This window comes from Tasmannia lanceolata, unplaced genomic scaffold, assembly GCF_043159265.1.
Source record: "Tasmannia lanceolata isolate RefF3 unplaced genomic scaffold, GAP_Taslan_0.1 ptg000013l, whole genome shotgun sequence".
Classification (NCBI taxonomy): Eukaryota; Viridiplantae; Streptophyta; class Magnoliopsida; order Canellales; family Winteraceae; genus Tasmannia; species Tasmannia lanceolata.
In genome coordinates this window covers 43,968,226-43,989,044 of record NW_027518690.1, presented here as the reverse complement: position 1 = coordinate 43,989,044, position 20,819 = coordinate 43,968,226, and the positions used below count along the sequence as shown (strand labels likewise).

General features: G+C 37.8%; 2 protein-coding genes across 2 annotated transcripts; one reads left to right on the top strand and one right to left on the bottom strand.

The window, feature by feature from the left end:
• Positions 1-1,185: 1,185 nt before the first annotated feature.
• LOC143890199 (histone-lysine N-methyltransferase family member SUVH2-like) lies at positions 1,186-19,657 on the bottom strand. Its single transcript, XM_077394782.1, has 2 exons — positions 17,503-19,657; positions 1,186-1,819 (listed from the first exon to the last, which is right to left on the bottom strand). Exon 1 carries the CDS (start codon positions 19,560-19,562, stop codon positions 17,631-17,633), a length of 1,932 nt encoding a protein of 643 aa, XP_077250897.1. The 5' UTR covers positions 19,563-19,657; the 3' UTR covers positions 1,186-1,819; positions 17,503-17,630.
• LOC143891303 (uncharacterized) lies at positions 14,671-15,066 on the top strand. Its single transcript, XM_077395907.1, has one exon. It carries the CDS (start codon positions 14,671-14,673, stop codon positions 15,064-15,066), a length of 396 nt encoding a protein of 131 aa, XP_077252022.1.
• Positions 19,658-20,819: the final 1,162 nt, after the last annotated feature.

Below are 20,819 nucleotides of genomic sequence, written 5' to 3'. Positions count from 1 at the left end.
TGACATGGAAACAACATTCAATAGGAGCAAAGAATATTCCACAACAGAGCGTCTGCCATATTTTCTTCTACTTTGTTGAAGGAAAGAGGAATGCCAAAGCCCATGGTACACAAATAGGACGGATTTTCTAGTCACAGGTCCACTGTAGATATCATAGTTTGTTATCAAGACTGCAATTTTTTTGGGCTATCATAAATAAACCTGGCAAACCGGTGGGCCGGGCCGGGTTTCACCCGACCCGTACAGGTCAGGGGTTATACGGGCTGGGCCAGAATTTTACGGGTCACTACTTGGTGGATCCAGACCCCACCCGCACGGGCCGGGTTGACCTGTGGGTCACCCACTTTTTTTTTTTTTTTTTTTGTTTAGAATTTTGAGTGTTTTTTTTTAAAAAAAAACCTCTTTAGCAACGTTCTGTAAAGAACAGGAAGGAGGCTTTTCAAAAAGGGGCCGGGTGGACCCGTGGGTCAAATTGAAACAGGTCACTACACTTTGGGACATGGACCCGGACCCAAAAATTACAGGTGGGCCAAGTCAAACCCGCGGATCCGGGTCACTTCTTGCCAGGTCTAATCATATAAGCCCATCCGGGTCTCTTCGGTTGCTATCTTGGCGTTGGAAAACTCAAAGAAATGACATGAGAAAAAAAGAAGAGACAAAAAAGGAAAGAAAAAAACAATAGAAACCTACATGGTCTATTATCAGGAAAACCTGAAAGAAAAGGGGAAATGGCAAGCTTTGGAACAAACACCCCTCCGAACAGACCCTAAACCATCAAACCATGGATTTGTAGATGTACTCAGAAAACCAACAAAAATAAAAAGAATAAGGGGAAGATTTGAGTGAGGGCTGAGTAATGGAAACCTTGGCCAAAGAAAATGTGTGCCATGCCAGCTGACAGGCATCGTGGGTAAGCAGAGTTAAATACAAAAACTTTCTGCAGAAGCCCGCTGATCAAATGTTCAACAAGGTTTGACGGAAAACAAGAGTACTTCCACAGATATATAGGATTGTCAAGAGTCCCACACCAGAATCCAAACTCCTCAATCAAAACCAGCTTTCTTAAGCACCATTCAAGAGAGAAAAAATACTGTTGATTTTTTATTGAGCAGTCCAGAGTTTAAAAAAAAACAGACTAGATAAATTTGCTTCTGAATTTAACAAGTGGAATTGAACAGTCCAGAGTGAAAAAAAACGGACTAGATAAATTTGCTTCTGAATGTAACAGGTTCCACAAGTACGGTTGACATATGAGAAGAATAACATATACACATATATTCATATATATGTAGACAGAAAAAAATAAAAATTTAAGCATAAAGTAATCATACATTTATCTTATATTTACACATGCATTAGTACATGCTTGCTCTAGTAAGATGCGATTTCTGTATCCATATATCCATATATTTACATGCTCCGATACACATTTTGCATACAATCATACTTAAAACAAAGAAAGCAGACATACCTCCTTCAAATACTCCATTTGATTAAGAGGGAGTGGTGGGTTTCCTTCCTTCCAGATCCCAAAAAGTTTCTCCTGTCGGCAATCCCCACCCGTCAGCTGTTAGATGCATTATTTCACAGCTATATTAAGTCAGTCTACAGAGTTTCAAAAAAAAAGTTTCTTTGATATCGGATTTATGCCAGAGTACATAGAACAGTAGCAGTGATGATCGAATGAACTTTTCTGCTCTCTGGAGCCAAAATGCAGAGTTGAAAGGAACAATTCGGCAGTCTCTATGGTTACAACAATCCTTCAGCAAATCACACAAAATGTTGGAAGTGCTCTTTTTAAGTAGCACAGTAACAGCATCTGCACAGAATAACACTTCCAGATCACAAGTGCTGACCAAAACATGACCACAATAAGGAATCATAACAGTGGCCTGGAATTACTGAAAAAATGATAACAAAATTAGTCGTTTCTATACCCCAATAGCATGTTGTCATTGACTTCAGAAAGACATTGAAACAAATATAGCCGGCATAAAAAAAATTCGAATGGGAAATGTTATCAGCACAACCTTATTTTGATATTTGCACAAGCCCAGCTGTCTTTCTTCTTTAATTGGCTCATGAGAGCTTTTTGAGAAATATAGTAACCTTTTGACAGCTTTTTAAACACTAAAAGACAGAGACGGGTTTGCGAATATATCAAAATAGAGTTGTGTTGATATCATTTTCCTTTCCGAACAAGTTAATATATATATATAGATATGAGAAAAGGGTTCCTGAGGTGGCGCTAGCACTACCTTATATGAGGTGGGGCTCACAAAACATAGGGGGTCCACTTTGTTTGGATGATCCAAAGCATTCATTTGATAGGCCCTCACATAGATAGGGTGCCCACAAAAAATCAACTTCATAGGATCATCCTGACCCTTCCATTTGTGGAGGATGGAAGGGTTAGGATGATCCTATGGACTTGATTTTTTGTGGGCACCCTATCTATGTGAGGGCCTATCACATGAATGCTTTGGATCATCCAAACAAAGATGGGCCCCCTATGTTTTGTGAGTGCCACCTCATATAAGCTAGCGCTAGCGCCACCTCAGGAACTGTTTACTATATATATATATATGAGGAAATGGTTTGTGTGCAGCTGCACAGATAAGCTATCTGTGCATGGCTGCATAAACCATGGGGTGGCCACATTTTTTGGGGGATCCAAAGCATTCATTTAGAAGGCCCTTCCATGGATAGGGTGTGTGCCAAAAATCAGCCCTTTAGGATCATCCTAACCTTGCCATTTGTGGAGGGAAAAAATGGGCAGAAACAGTGTCTGTCCATTTTCCCCTCCAACTTTGATTGGGTTAGGATGATCCTATAGGGCTGATTTTTGGTACACACCCTATCCATGGAAGGGCCTTCCAAATGAATGCTTTGGATCCCCCAAAAAATGTGACCCCCACCATGGTTTGTGCAGCCATGCACAGATAGCTTATCTGTGCAGCTGCACACAAACCATTTCCTCTCTCTCTCTCTCTCTCTCTCTCTCTCTCTCTCTCTCTATATATATATATATATATATATATATATATATATATATATATAGGGAATTGCTAGCGTCCATCGCAAACGGCATTTCACTGCTGGTCTGTCGCACGTCAGACCAGCCACCTCGTGAATGGAGACAAAAGCTTTTGCTATGGAGCTGAGTTTTTGGTACACACCCCCATTCATGATGGGGCCTTTGAAATGAATGCTTAGGATCACCCAAAAAATGTGGGTCCACCACCCTTGTTTCCTGCACTCGAGTGCAGATAGCTTATCTGAGCTCGAGCGCAGGAATTGTTCACTCAATATGTGTGTATATATATTTGAATGGTCGAACAAGTTAATATCTGAAGAACCAAAACAAACAAAATCCGTGGCGGACCTGCATCCTGATTACAAAAATAACATGAATTAGGCCATCAATTAATCTCAGTATCAGCATTTACACAACCATCCCATAGATATAAAGAATCAAATCAACTAACTATTCTTCGGAAAAAATGTAAGCAAAGTAAATCATCTTGAATCCCCTGGGCATGAGAATCCAATTTATAAATCTAATCAGTACAACATCCTCTGCATAGTAATGCATCTTGAATCAACCTTGGCATGAGAATCCAACATATAAATCTAATCCGTACAACATCCTCTCCATTGTAATGCATATTGAATCCCCTTGGCATGAGAATCCACTGTACAAATCTAATCAGTACAACATCCTTTGTAAAGTAATGCATCTTGAATCCCCTTTGGCATGAGAATCCAATGTATAAATCTAATCAGTACAACATCCTTTGACTACCTTCGAGAAATAGAAAGGACTACAAGGAGATACTAGCATGGGGCAATTTCTGAAGGATTATTCCAATAGGTACAGGTGTGCATTGTATTGAAAATCTTACGACTTACGATTCGATTTTACGATTCAAATCAAATCTTATGCATAACGATTTCAGAGATCCTTCCCCTACCCAATCTTTCCAATAGCAAATATCTCACGCAAACTAATTCAATACCACAGCTGCGATTTGGATAAATTAAGTTTTGTATAAAATAAAATTGGACTTTCTTTCGAAATACCTCATTTTATTTATACATTACAAGAAGCCTTCGAAATCCTTCACATTAGAGGGAAGAAGAAAGACGAGTACGAATTCGAACGAATCGAATCAGTCAAGCACAATGCATATGTTTGAAGACATTACTTACGTCGAGGAGGGATACAACTATAATGAGGACAACCCCGATTACTCCAGTCTTTTGTAATTGATATTTGTCGCTTGATGTTCGAGACATTGAGAATTGATATGATCTTGTGTCTTTTTTATTTTTAAGATTAGTATCCAATATGCATGGGTTTGGATGAGAAATAGAAGATTAGTATGTGTCAAATTTGTTACCCAACAATTCATATTATGATATTGAATGACCATCCAAGTAATTTCTATTTGAATTAATGAATTTGGATGAAAAATGAATAATTGGCTATTTTTTATTCTTCAACTTGTTTATAATTTTTCAAAGTATAAAAAAAATTCTTTATTATTTTTTATTATATATGAGAAAACGGTTTCTACACACAAGTGTAGATAAGTTATCTACACACTAGCTTAAAATACAGTGGAGGCCCACATTGTTTGGGTGATCCAAACCATTCATTTGATTGGCCCTCACATAGATAGGGTGTCCATAAAAAATCAGCTCCATAGGATCATCCTAACCCTTCGAACCATGGAGGCAAAAAATGGACAGATTTGTGAAGGTTTCCACACGTCCATTCACCTACACAAATCGTAGGGTTAGGATGATCCTATGGAGCTGATTTTTTGTGGACACCGTATCTATGTGAGGGCAGGGCCAATCAAATGAATGATTTGGATCACCCAAACAATATGCCCTCCACTGTATTTTAAGCTAGCGTGTAGATAACTTATCTACACTTGTGTGTAGAAACTAGAAACCGTTCTCTCTCTCTCTCTCTCTCTCTCTCTCTCTCTATATATATATATATATATATATATATATAGAGAGAGAGAGAGAGAGAAGGGTTCCTGAGGTGGCGCTAGCACTACCTTATATGAGGTGACGCTCACAAAACATAGGGGGACCACTTTGTTTGGATGATCCAAAGCATTCATTTGATAGGCCCTCACATAGATAGGGTGCCCACAAAAGATCAACTTCATAGGATCATCCTAACCCTTCCATTTGTGGAGGCTAAATATATATATATATATATATATATATATTTGAATGAATCTTACAATTTACGATACGATTCGACCCCTATTACGATTTACAATTCAATTACGATTTTCAAAACCTTGGGGTGTGCTTGGTAATGCTAAAAAAAGTGCTTTTCGCGCTTACCCAATTTTTCTGCTAGAGGGGCAATGAAATGGTGGAATTACTTTTGGCAACCCCAATCTGCTCAGCCTGCATCTTCATTTTCCTCTTTTCAAGTGACAAAAAAGGGGAATTCGCAGAGTGAAGCAGAGTTGCTTCAGCGATTCCAACAACTTCTGCTGAAAGTTCCCACTCATACCATCCCAGTTGCTGCACAACAAACTTTAAATGCTATGAAATTAACACGATTTAGTGGCTCTATTTGTTACAACACATTGCCAAGGATCCTAGCTACAACACATCCCAAAGGACCTACTCTAAGAGCACTTTGAATGTGTATGCGCTTGCACACAAGGAAAGTGCATCGTACAGGTTCAAGAAATGCTTCCTCGTATGGTTGGGCTTTTAAACAATTTGAGCTTGTAAATTCCAAGTGAGTTTTATGGAATTATTGAAGCATCACAACTACAAACATGTTTGATATTTCCACATTACCCTAAGGATAGTAAAGTGAAAAAGAATTCCATGGTTTAGAAACATAGCTTTAAATTTCCACCGAAACAGGCACGAAATGACCAAAATATTTCCGCTTCGATCCCATAGAAATGCATACCGAAACTGAAATTACAATTGTATTAGTGGTATATACTCAACTCAACTCAACTAAGCCTTTGTCCCAAACTAGTTGGGGTCTGCTAATGAATCCTTTAGAAAAATTTCTTGAAGAAGGTGAAAGAATCTGCCCGGCTCAAATTGACTAAGTCTAATCCTGACACTAGTTGGGTTTGTCTACATGGATTATTTTCTTCCATTCTCTCGTATCCAAGGTCATGTTCTCTATTATGTTCCTAGCCATCAAGTCTTTCCTCACTGTTTCTACCCAAGTTGTTTTCGATCTGCCCCTACCTCTTTTACTCCATCAAGTTGGCACGAGTCACTTCTTCTCACTGGAGCATCCAAAGGCCTACGTTGGATACGCCCAAACCATCTTAAGCGGTGCTCTCTCATCTTCTCCTTAATTGGTGCCACCCCCACCTTTTTACGGATGTCTTCATTTTTAATTCTATCTAACCTTGAGAGGCCGCACATCCATGTAAGCATTCGCATCTTCGCTACATTCATTTTATGCACATGCTGTTTCTTGGTGGCCCAACATTCTGAACCGTATAGCATGGATGGCCTCACAACTGTCTAACAAAACTTTCCTTCAACTTGGCACGTATTTTCCCTTCAACATTCTGAATCGTACTGCATGGCTGACACTAGTTACAAGCCCAACATTCTTCAACCAGCTCTTATTATGTGGTTAAAATCCTCTTGAATCTCTCCTTCCTTATGTAGGATTGAACCAAGATAGCGAAAGATATCCCTCTTAGGTACCTCCTGTCCAGTCATATTTACTACATCCTCACCCCGCCTCCTTAAATTATTAAATTTGCACTCCATATACTCTTTCTTAGTCCTACTCAGTCTAAAAATTTTGAATTCCGAAGTAGTTCTCCATAACTCTTAACATTAACTCCTGCTTGGGTTTCATCAATTAGTATTATGTCATCAGCAAATAACATACACCACAGAACCTCATCCTGAATACCCACCGTAAGTTCATCCATAACTAGAGTAAAAAGATAAGGGCTTAGAGCTGATCCTTGGTGCAGTCCTACTGTAATCGGAAACTCACTAGACGTGTCATCCATAGTTCTAACACTAGTTACTGCTCCATCATACATATCCTTAATCACATCAACATATTTAGCAGTTATGTCACAAATGTCATTCTCGAGAATTTCTCGGCAAGGGAAAGTCTCCGGATATATTAATTTTTATTATTTTTTTCGGGTTTATATCGGGAAATAAACGGTAAAAATAAAATTATTTTAAAATATATAAAATATTAAATTTAAGAAAAAAAATATGAAATAAAAATATCGTAAAAAATAATGGGATAATATCGTGATATTATCGGGATATTTTATGATAAAAATGAAAATATCGTTATATTTTTAAAATCTCGGGATTAGTTCGGGATTTTGTCGTTTTATCAAAATCTCGCGATAAAAACGCTATATTTTGAAAATATCGGAGATATTTGTGACATAGTTTAGCATGCACTTTTTTCCTTTTCAAAGACCCATCACATAAAACTCATGGGAACCCTATCATACGCTTTCTCCAAATCAATGAAAACCATATGAAGATCCTTTTTATTTTCTCTAAATATCTCCATTAACCCCGCCTAATCAAGAAGATAGTTTCCATAGTTGATCGTCCGGGCATGAAGCCAAACTGATTCTCTGACACCTTAGTCTCTTTTCTTAGTCTATGCTCAATTACCCTCTGCCAAAGCTTCATGGTGTGACTCATTAGCTTAATTCCTCGGTAATTGGTGCAACTCTTAATATCCCCTTTATTCTTATAAACAGGTACTAATGTACTCTTTTTCCAATCATCAGGCATCTTCTTAGTCTCCAAAATATTGTTAAATAATCTAGTTAACCAAACCAAACCCACATCACCCAAGCATTTCCAAGTCTCAAAAGAAATACATTTAGGCCCCATAGCCTTACCTAATTTCATATTTTTCAAAGCTACTCTTACCTCTGATGTTCAGATTCTACGAATCAAAAGCGCTATTGAGTTCTCCCAAATTCGCTACGGGTTTTCCATTAAACAACTTATCGGAGTAACTTCTCCACGTCTCTTTAACCTCATTTTCTTTTACTAACAATCTTTGATTCTCGTCTTTGATGCATTTTATACGATTCAAGTCCCTTCTCTTTCTTTCTCTCATCTTAGCAAGCTTGTAAACATCCTTTTCACCCTCTTTTGTCCCTAACCTGTGGTACAAATCCTCATAGGCCTTGCCTCTAGCTTCCCTTACGGCCTTTTTAGCTTCTTTCTTAGCTAATTATACTTCTCAATGTTCTCCTCATTTCTACACTTATGCAAACATTTATAACACTCCCTTTTAGACCTAATCACCTTTTGGACCTCCTCATTCCACCATCACATATCTTTAGATGACGGCCCACTTCCTCAGATTCTCCAAGTACCTCTTTAGCCACTTTCCTGATATAACTAGAGATCTCATTCCACATAATTAGTCCCTTTGTCACGACTCCAAGGCCCTTCTTTAAGCAGTCTATCCTTAAACATATTAGTGGTATATGTGTTACATAATTATGTTTATATGAATTTCATGTGAAATGTGGTGTATGTATTATGTTATTCATATGAATTACATGTGAAATATGATATGTACTAAATTATCAGATATGCGTGACAATGCATGTCGTTACGGGCACATTTGACTATCGTGAATTTGTTTTCTATGATAAATCGGTGTCTCCAGGTGGAGATGAGGGTGAAGTCGCTAAAACCAAGAAACAAAAAGAAGGAAACTGGTGTCTCCAAGTGATCAAAAGTGGCAAAAAATCAGGAAAGAAAAAACTCTACTCAAAATCGGATTGACTTTTTCCTGATTTTTAGCCACTTCGCAAGCTCATCTCAATCGCGCCCTCTCAAATCTCTCTCCTTATCCCACTGCCATACCCCTCTCTCACCACTTGGAGACACCAATTTATCATGAAAAAAATTCTTGGCAACCAGACATGGCCTAAGTGTCAAACATGTGAGACAATGCGTGTGACTAAGTGTTTGATGTTGTTAAACCATTATGAATGATTGACTTGCTTATGTTATGGCTTCTAAATATGTATTTATGCTTATTCTAGCATTTACCACATTTTTAAAATGTGGCTTGGCCTATCTGTAAGTAACGAAATTCGTTTCGTTTCATTTGAAACGAGCAAAACATTTCGTTTAGGACCGCATTCCAGAACAGAAGCAAGGTATTTCCCGTTTCGTTCCGGATTTCATTTTGCTTTGTCCGTTTCGGAAATCCAGATGAAACGAGGTGTTTTGGCCGAAACACCCAATTTTAGGTTTTTTTCTTCTCTTCTTCTTGCCGCTTCTTAGTTCTCTTCTTCTTTCCTTATCTTAGTATTTACATAATAAAGTCATTTTAAGTAAATGTCCATCTACTTAAGATTTACATGTAAAGAAGGGAATAACCACCCCCCCCCCATATTTGAATTTATTAAAAATAGTTTCTAGACCCAATTCTAGAAGGATAAAAGTCAACTTTTCAATTCTAGTACAAAATTCGAAAAAATCGGGCTAGGTCAAAATCTTAACTTCCAAACTAAGTGCCATTTTTCCAATTTTAAAAATTCATAAATTTTATCATGTCCAAACATTATTAAATCCCAAAAGTGCGGTAAAAAATCCCATAATTTGGTCTCTAAAAATTTTAACAAGGGGAATATGCCCCTAGAAAATCAAAAAAGAAAGATTGATTATTTTATTTTTGTTTTTTTATCTTTACAGCATGATACATAAAGATAGTGATTCTTCTTGAACTAAATGTTTGATCTTTACAACCTTGATGTTATGATGGCTTGGGTTGCAGAAGATGACCTTGTTGTTCCAATTTATAAAAATTTCTTCTGATTTGTTTAGATTTTTTTCATATTTATAACTAATAAAAAAAATTCGGTTGTCGCAGCGCACCGAAACAAAACAGCCAAAATGCCGAACGAAACGGCTGAAACACCGAAGCGTTCAGTTCAAGTGGCCAAAACAAAAAGGCGAACAAAACAGAATTCATAACTCTCTCAGTCTAGAGGAGTTCCTTAGTTTAGAAAGATTCACCAAAAGGATTATATTTTCTTAATCATTACTTAGAGAAGTTGGGAAGTGGTGTTCTGATAAACTTTGAAGTCTCTCCTCATATTTAAGATCCTCAAGAAAGAATACAATAAAACCTCTAGAATTTAATACCCATGGGATCAGCTTCTAGGTGGAGTTCTGAGAAACTTTGAAGTCTCTTCCTCAGATTTGAGATCCTCCAAAGTGAATGTAATCTAAAATTTAACATCCGTGGGATCAGCTTCTACCAACCAACTTAATAGCAGCTCATTTAATAGATCATCAATAAGTTCTAATAGGGGGCTTTGAACTTGCTTACTAACAGGGCAGCAACTAGAATATTAATAAGGGCAAAGCCCCCTATCCCTTCTCACACCCCTCTCGTGTAAGTTCAAGTAGTAAGGCGCCTACAATCCAATGAATCCGTACTAAAAGGGGTCTAAGTCAACGAATTGAACTTCAAAGTTGGTTGACAGAAGCCTCAATTCTTGCCTCGGTGTGATTACCTGCACTACAAATGAATCCTTAATTCATAAATATCCCAAATAAGACACTCTTAACACCCTTAAATGATCTCCAATGCTACCACCAAACCCTCACCAACCTTGGATTGCCCAAAGACAAACCATCAAAATTTAACTAAAGATGATTTGTGGAGGCAACTTCCATATAGTCACCGGCTTGGTGTTGGTCTCTCAACACAACAATATTTTCACCCAAGAAAACCTTAAATCCTAAATCCATGAATCTCTGTTTGTAAAAAAGTAAGCAAACTAGAATTTTATCTATAAAATATGCAAACTAGAACATGCTAAATAGAAAAGGTTATTAAATTAACAAGGCTTAGGTTGATAGAATAAATATTCAAGCACAGTAACAATCTAAATATTCTCTATGTAGTGAAGTGGGTGATAACATGCATTTAACCTTAATGCCAGCTTGGTCTTTCAAAGGTCTAAAAAGTTTAATTTCAATAAAAGGAAACCTTAAGTCTTCCAATTCAACTTGAATAATTGCTGTTGAGAATAAGTGTTTACTTGGAGAGGTGAGTTCTCCCTGGTAACATGGAGAGAGATGATTTTTACTTGGGTAACATGGACAGAGATGAGCTCTCTTGGGTAACATGAAAGGCGCATTTCCTCTTACGTACAAGGGTATAAATGTGTTGTATGAGGAAGTTTTGAATTTTTTGTGACAATGCTTTAGTGAAAAATAATTATTGAACAGTAAGATATTTGGTTTAATTTAGAGCTAAGGTCCAATTGCTGGGAGCAGAACTAACATCAATTCAATGAGGTTATTAGCATATAAGAATCTACTTTGGAGAGGTTTTACTGTATGAATTACTCAATTCTTCCATTCGGAGAACCTCAAAAAGTCAAGTTTCAAAAAAATATTACATGAACGGTCTAAACTTCGAGAAATTGTCTCAAGTTGTCTACTCTTTTTTATTTGTTTCTTGACAAGAAAATAGAGTGTGTTCTGTGCGCGAAATGATTCAGTCAAGGAACTTGTGCTATTATGACTAAAGTTTTTATGAGGCTCAATAATTCAAATTGTGCGATACTCCAGCTCACCTACACAAAGCTCACTCTCAAAAGTTGAAACCATTTGTCACGGTCTTGGTCCCAGGACAGACAATTGTCCCATCTGAAGATTAATGCACACGAGAAAGTCATCGATTGAGATTCACGGGCACCTAAGGATGCCTTATTGATTAGGATTCTAGGATCATCCAACCATATAATCCTAATCAGCATTAGTATGGTTGATCTAGTGACAACCATTAGATGATCTACATGGCCATGGATCCATGCCAAATGGACATCATCAGGAAGATGCATCCCCGACAAAAGTCAACAATTTAGCTTCTTTTGGTAAAAATAAACTTTAGAAGTCACCTTATGATGCAGGGGCTAGGAACATCCAATCATGGTGGAAATGGCCATAGGTTAAACTTATGGACGTCCACCAAATCAAAGATGCTTTTATGACTAAGTTTTTATGAGGCTCAATACTTCAAATTGTGCCAGATCTTACTCTCGAAACCATTTGTCATGGTCTTGGTTCCAGGCCAAACAAATGCCCCATCTGTAAGAATAATGCACATATAGTGATATTTTCATTTTTTTTATCATAAAATATAGCAATAATATCACGATAGAACAGTGATAAATCGACCCCCAAATATCTTAAATCGACCCCCTATGTGTCTTCCTCTCTCCACTGGGTTAGAGAGAGAAAGAGGAGAGAGAAAGACACATAGGGGGTCGATTTAAGATATATGGGGTCGATTTATCACTCCCCTATTATCTCGATATTTTAAGATATTTTTATTTTATATTTTTTCTTAAATTTAATTTTTCAAAAAAAATATTTTTTCTCAAATTTTATATATTTATATATTTTTCAATAATTTTATTTTTATCTTTTTTTCCTAATATAAACTGGGAAAATTAATTTATCCTGAGATTTTCCCTTGCCGAGAAATTCCAGAGAACGATATTAGTGACATAGGTTATGACTAATGATTCCATGTCAAATGGACATGATCAGCAAGATCCATCCCAACAAAAGTCAACAATTTAGCTTCTCTTGGTAAAAAATAAAATTGAGAAATCGCTTTATGATGTAAGGGCTAGGATCATTCAATCATGGTGGGCCAATGGCCCAAGGTTTAACTTATGGCCGTCCACTAAACCATAGGGCTTAACCATGTGTATGTGGCACATGTGGGTCCAAGGTTAAAAAACTTAAAATGAAATGATGAACCTTTTTTTTTTTTTTTAACGGTAGCATATTCATTCAAAATAAGGAAAACCAAGTTGGTCCACCAAAAAGTACAAAGATAGAAATAAGATGCACAGAAAAACATAATACAATAAGGTTCTATCAAGCGGGGAGGAAATCAAAGATATCTAACCCCTGCCCTCCAACCCCTTCCCGAGCCAAGCTATCTGCAACACTATTAGCGGACCTTCTAATATGATTAAAGATGATTGAGGACCCTCCAATCAGGGAGCTGGATCGCTTTCCCATGGAGGTTTGCATATGCTATAGAGGAGATCCATGACTGATTAGTGGGCTACAACATTAAGGTTCGATACATTTGGTGATAAGCTAATTCAGAGGTGGCTGCTCTGGTGCACTCAAGCGTTGAAATAGGCGATTTTGACATTCAATCACTTCCCTCCTTCATGAGGTTGCGCTAGTCGTGTTTTTCCTACTTTGTATCGATTACATTATAGCTTAGTTGATTCTATTTTCTGTGACCACCTTGGTCAGTGGGCATTTCCCTATTTTAATATAATTTTCAGCATTCAAGAAGAATACGAAATCTAATTAATTCCAAATTGGAAAACAAGAATGTGGATTTAGGGTATAGAAATCCCTTTTACGATGGACATCGATGTAACAGTGGAAAAATCAAAGGAGAAGAAACCAGATGACTGGTGATTTTGTTGGTTGGTGTGAGGATTCCCAACTCAAAATTCCTTATAATGAAATTGGAAATTTTGGATAGCATGCCCAATTTTCCTACGAGTGAAGGAAATCAATAATTCTAAATCTCGTGATATTTTCACCATGAAATTCAGGAATTTTGGATATCATGCCCATGTTTCCTATGAGTGAAGATGATCAATAATTCTAAATCTTGAGATATTTTCACCATGAAATTCGGCTGCATTGCAAGAAGATACATAGCATGCTTAACACTAACTTTTATCGTGAAATTCCAAATTGAATCTTCCAGAAATGAAGATGATCCAAGACTAAGGGAGTTGAGAGGAAGATGAAAAAAATATTCACCGTAAGTCCAAAAATCTCTGATACAAGACAAGATAAAAGAGAGTGGGCTTTCCCAGCATGGTCGTTGCAGATGTAACATTCAGATGCGAGGGAAACTTTTGTGATTTGAAGCGCTCGTATAACAAAGCTTTCTGAAGAAAATCTCACCAGAAATAGAATGAAACATCAGTGGGGAAGTACAGGGTTCATAAGGAAGCTCAACCATAGATACAGAGCTCGGTATTTTTTGTGTCCCAAGCATTCTACATATATACAAAGCCATCAAGAGAGGAAGACCTGACAAGGAAATCTTCTTTGCTCTCTTGAGGGAGGATTATGAATTCATGACTGAGATTACCTCTTTTAAAGCATAATTAAATTGAGGCGGGTGAAACAACAAACCATCTCCTCATTCATTGTAAGGTAGCTAGGGAAGTGTGGGGAAGATTATTGAGTAGGTTTGGAATCTCATGGGTCTTACCTGCAAAAATTCTAGAAGCCTTGGAAAGTTGGGTGATGGCACCATGGAAGGGCAAAGGAAGTATATATTGTGGCAAGTTTCTTTCTTAGCTACGTTGTGGGTGCTGTGGAAAGAAAGAAATGCTAGGACTTTCAAGGGGTCCTCTAAGGGAGCTCGATTCATATTTAACAAAGTGATTGCCTTGACTATTTCTTGGGTGAAAACTTCGCCAGATTTTAGATTCGTATCAGCATATGAATTATGGCATGGGTGGAAAGAAATATGCGAAAGAGCAAGCAAAGGACCTAAAGTAGTACAAGCATGGTCGCCTCCATCTTAAGGGATCCTTAAGTTGAACTTCGATGGATATGGGGAATCACGGGCCCTCTGGCATAGGTGGTCTTTTGAGAAATGAAGGAGGGGAGGTGATCTGGGCATTTAGGGGACCGATTGGGGTGGCAGATGCAAATGAAGCGGAAGTAAAAGCTATGTACCATGGAATAAAGCTTCTTCAAAATGTGGACCTCAATAAGATAGAAGTGGAAGGGGACTCTCTGAATGTCATTAGATGGTTGAGAGGCTCAAAAGCGATACCCTGGAGGTTCGCCTCCTTATTTGATGAAATTCGGGAGAGAATTGGTGTGGCATCCGTATCTTTCTGCCATGTGAGACGATCAGCAAATGCAGAGGCGGACAGGCTAGCTAGAGAAGGGGTATCGAAAGAGAGTTTTGAGCTATTCGATTTCCTCCCTCCCTAGCCCTTTGATTGTTGTATTTTTATTTTGTTTCATTTCTCTGCCCAGTCATGTATTTCAGGGTCCTTCTCGGTCCCTGTTTCTTTTTTTAATGAAATCTTATTTGCCATTAAAAAAAATCATAACTAAATTGGTAGATACAGAGCTCAGTATTTTTTGTGTCCCGAGCATTCTACATACATACAAAGCCATCAAGAGAGGAAGACCTGAAAAGGAAATCTTCTTTACTCTCTTGAGGGAGGATTATGAATTCATGACTGAGATGCCACTTTTAAAGCATAACTAAATTGGTAAGGATGGAAGACTGAATCAAAGGTGGAAGTCACGGACGTCAAGTAGTTTTGAGAATCTCCATGATTTTCCTTTTCCTCTTCATGCAACCCCAAATTCCAAGGAAAGTCATGCAAACCTCACATCAGCATAAAAGAAGTGGAAAAAGGGTGCAAAAACAGCCTTTTTGTTTTTTTTGGTTTTTTTATTGATAGCCTATTTTGTTGTGCTGAGCAGATGATGTCAATTGCTTAAGTGGAAAGTTCATATGTTCCTTGTCTAGGAAGTGTAGTCGAAGTGTCAAGGATATCATCAATCTCTTCGATTGGCTTCTTAGAAAGTTGATTTACACACTCATCTTCATTCTTATTGTTGTGGAAAGAAAAAATATATATATGAATACTCCAAAGTCCAAGTATGGAGACTATGAAAAAAACACAAACTTGCTGAAATATCTAATAATATAGTTGTACTATTTATTTATTTTTGTTATTTTTAATCAATTTAGAGTTGGAAGTCCAAAAACATGATTTAATCAAGTACGTAACTGAATCTCAAGTAGACTAGAACTCGAACTCTCATTGAATCATTAGTCAAGATTCAAGGTTTTGAACCTTGCCAATATTATGCAATCATTGTCAACCCTCCATTCGTATATGTTCCCGATGCATAACAAAGATCGCAGCCATCACATATTAAAAAAATGCATGAATTACAGAAAAGTTAATGGATCCATCGATAATACGGGAAGGCAACACAAAAATCCAACATATGTAACAAAAGGATCTTGTTTCGTAAGGAAAGGCAAGAAGCAATGTTAAAGGAACCCAAGAAGAAGAACAAGTGGAACCAAAATGATGATGGATCTCTGATTTGATACCATAAGAAAGTTCGAAGATCAAGGGGGCATGAAGACACATTAAACGTGTGAGAAACACAGAATCTACAGCAACGAAATACACACATCACAGGGTTGAGTACTTGTATGAGAATAGGAGTTCTCACGAGCTGAACAGTGCTTAATGTAAATCGAATACCAAATAATAAAACCTAGGATCCTTTATAGATAAGAGTCGAGGGAAACATAACAGATTAACACGAGAAATTTTATTTATTAAACCCATTTAATAATATAAGCCATCTTCATTCTAAAAAAAGTAATAATAATAATATAAGCCATCTCATTGAGTGTAATAGAAAAAAGTTTTTATAATACATTGAGATGTTAACTTTCTGATTTCAACAATTACTCCAAAGAAAGCTAGTAACATGGAATGTACAAAATTCCATTTCCTTTTAGTTACCAATCTTCAAAGAATAAAAAGTTACATTTTTTTTAAAGGTGGGTAAACCTTAGGTCAGTAGTGTTTATTTTTTGCTGATGTTGAGGTAGGAATGTTTATTTCGATTATCAACCTAGAGGAGGATTGTTCTAAGCTCCAAATAGCAAAGTTTACATTTGGGCATTGGATTTTCTACCTAGAGGATTTCAACATAGCTCAAATTGAGATATTGCATGGTAATATAGTTCATATGGATTGACTTGTAGAAGAAACTACAGGGTAACTATGGATTGACTTGTAGAAGAAACTACAGGGTAACTTATTGTCAACCTTTCTTTCTTGAAGACTAACTTCTTGTCAACTATCACCAGGGACAGTGGTCCCTTAACGCCTTTCTGATCATATCATCATTCCAACCTTTCAAGAATGGAAAAACCTCAAGTAAATGTCTTCAACATATCAAAAGTTGTAGATTTTGCAGCTTCTAAAAGTTGCTCCGCGAAACCTACGTGTAAGGGCAGTTAGAGATCAAGAAATTTCTGACTCTTTATTTGACGCATATACTAAAGGGTTCACACTCTAGGATTTAATTCATGCGCATGATGACTCCGGCCAAGAAGCAACAGTATGGGGATGAAGTAACTCATACAAGAATATGTAATAAAAACTTGGTTTTTGTTACCAACTTATAACAACTACAGAGAAAAAGCCTCGAGCACAGTGGAAATGAAGTAACCCATACAACAATAGGTAATACAAATTTGGTATCAGTTACAAACTTAATAACCACATTGAGAAAGAGGTTTCAAGCAAAAAAATCGTATTCATACAGGTAGGGAAAGCTAGTATCTGTCTAAGTGCTAAATAAAAGAGTTTTAATAATTACCTAGGAGAGGAAGTTGTCCGTAACAAAGAACCGCTCCAAGTGGAACATCCTCAAAGAGACTGTGTCGCATCACATTCAAAATATACCACCTCTAGCAAAGTACTTGGCTACCGAGAGAGCTTCCCCATCTATTCATCTGCCACCCCATAATCAATGCTCAGCTCTCTCAAAGGTGGGATATTCTCCATGGCAAAGAGCATAAGATGGGGATACAATACATTAAAGTGATCATATAATACGAACTGCACCAACACATTAGGACGACAACTATGGCTGATATAACAAGCAACATTCCTCATTCTAGATACGTCCATCGCATAATTCAACTCGGGCAAAGCGGGAAATGTTGATCGTACATGTCCAGGGAAAACATCAGAGATGTCCCCCCATTCCACCCATCGTTCAGGAAATCGATCCGGATAGATTAAATTGTCACCATTCATGGAAATCAGCTCCGCCTGATGCCTAGTGACCATAATCCCAGTAAACTCGCAAATAAAGGAACCAGCCCGAATCAAATCCAAGGACCTAACTCCCCAACCTGTTTCCCTCGATCTAAACACCTCCAGCCGATTCCTTATCCCTTTTTGGCTCACGCGATTATGGCAATTTGGAGGGCAGCGACACGAGCTACCACATTCATATATCAACTGCTTCCCTTTCAATAGAGTCCCATTTTCATCATAAACTAAATCACCTCCATTTCTTTCAAAACAATAACAACCACTCACACAACTAGACATGCAATCACACCCATGTCCTCTACTCCCATTACCCACGTGATCAAATACAAAATGAGGGTACACAGGACTAACAAGGTAATCAAAAAACATCGGCGTTTGATCACAATCAATATCATTGAACAGATAAACAGGTAATTTCTCTTTCCCCTTTGAAATATCAAGACTCAAATAACTAGCAGGCCTAGTAGACAAAAGACTCTTCTTCAAACTCTCAGCATACTTAAAAATAACACTCCCCATTTCAGGTTGTCCATCAATCCTCACAATCTTATACTTATACACACCAAAACCCGACTTACCTTTATCAAACCAATACTCAACAATTTTATAAAGTCCATCATAAAAATAAGCCTTACCAGTAGGACTCTGGTCACTTTTCAACCCTCTAATAACCCTAACCTCAATCCCATAATGCCTACTCCTCTCCAAAGCAAGATTACCCCCTTCAAGCTTTTGATGAACACAATGACTCATTAAATTCCTTCCTCTCCCACCATGACCAGTATAGATTATAACATCACCAGAATCCTCATCATCCTCATAACCACCAGACACTATAATACTCGTGGCGATCGGCTCTTTAGTCGAAGTCCGACTCGCCGAAACATAATCAATTCCAGCTTGAACCTGACCATGCAATCCAATTACACACATCTCCATCCTAAAAAAGAACATATCCCCAACATAAACCCCAGGTATTGTTCCAATAATCCTTTTATCTCTATTCAACCACATTCCCCTATCCATCATGGCCGCGGCCGCCTTCAAATCCGCCCTCATACGTTTCGCCACGCCACGCACCTCTTCTTGAATCATACAAATTCTTAAAGATTCATAAACCATTCGAGTTTTTCTCACAAGATCTCTAAAATGCCTCTGTTCGTGGATCGCGAGAGTCGAAACCCTAACCATCTCAGCCGATCGATCTCGCTTTTGTTTTGAGACTACGATTGAGGTTTCGGATCTCGCTGAGGGAACAACGGCGAGCGAATCGGAAGGAAGAACGGTGAGATCTTTGAATCGGCGCATTTTTTTGGCGAATGCGGCTTGGAAAAGCTGAGAGATTCGGAGGAATTCTGCGTAAACATCACTTTCTGCGGCGGAGAGTTGAGGAACTGTGGTGATTTGTTGCAGAGAGTTAGGGTTAGGGTTTGGGATTTGGAGGAAGGATAGATGCTCGTTAGGGTTAGGATTAGGGTTAGGGTTTTGGAGGAAGGATGGATAATCTTGTGGTTCGGTTTTGGGTTCGATTTTGGGGGAAATGAAGATTGGGTCTGGAAGAAGATTGAGATCTTGAAATGGAATTGAAGAATCCATGGAAGAGAGAGAGAGAGAGAGAGAGAGAGAGAGAAAGAGAGAGAGAGAGATTTTCTGGAGAAAGATTTATACTCTCTTCTTCTTCTTTTTTTGCAGAGGTTCTGGGGGTTTTTGATGACGAAAGAGAAAGCGTGAAAACGGGATGAGATGACGGTTTATTGACAGGGAAAGTGCGCATGAGTGACGCCGTTAGATATGAAGGAGGAAAGTACGTAAATGCCCCTGTACTTCTTCGAATTTAAAATTTTTAGATAACCATGAGTGGGGACCCACTACGGATATTACGAGGCTAATGCGGCTACGTGGCAGGCTGTGAGTTCTTGACAGCACGGAACCCTAAACAGCACGGGAATTCGTAGTCCTTGGATTGCCAAACTGGGAAAACGTTTGGTTCAGCTCCGTTTATATTCAGAATAACGAAATTACCATTATAGCCTTTTGTAACGGTAAAATTACGATGTTACCGCGTTTTATAAGAGTACGAGAGAGCTTTTGGTGGATAATGACTAAAAAACTGTCGATGCGAGGGAGATATCTGACGACACGTGGCTAAAATTTGATTTTTCGAACTTTGGAATTTTGGGTTGGACGCGGCAAAATGTTACAAATGCAATGAAAAGTAGAGTGGGCCCACTGCTTAGGATGATCCAAACCATAATCTTAATGAGTCCTTAAACTGTAATCTTTTAAGTTTAACACTGTGATGTCCCAACCCGAGAGTAGGCATGAATTCCAGTATTTTTCAAAAAGTACAGTAGGGCCCACTGTATAAAGGATCATTCAAACTGTTCATTTGTTGGGCCACAACATAAATAAGCTGTGTGGAGTAAATCATCTCCATAAGATGATCATAACCCTTGATCTTTAGATAGACTGCGAAACCTCCACACATCGATGGGTTAGGATTCCTATGGATATAGTTTATGGGGTGCAGTCTATGAGTTGGGTGGACTGTATTTTTGATAAATACTAGGTGGAACCATGGTTAGCAAAACGTGATTTGGCAATAAAACGAGACAGCAAAAATTTGAGTTTAAAACGGTTCTGGCTTAAAACAACGTAGTAAAAAATACGGAAACACAAAAAATGTACTTAAATTTTTGTAATTTGCAAAGTATAGTAGTGTTAAAGTTGGAGAGTTGGCCAAAAAAACATGTTTAAAATAATACGTTTAAAATGCATTTTAAACATGTTTCAAACATTTTCCTTAAAAAATGGAGTCTTTTTTACTATAAAAGTTTTAAACGGCAAACCATT

Bases quoted from the DNA above. Each gene is read 5' to 3' on its own strand.
- LOC143891303 (XM_077395907.1), top strand. From the start codon at position 14,671: ATGGATATGGGGAATCACGGGCCCTCTGGCATAGGTGGTCTTTTGAGA.
- LOC143890199 (XM_077394782.1), bottom strand. From the start codon at position 19,562: ATGGATTCTTCAATTCCATTTCAAGATCTCAATCTTCTTCCAGACCCA.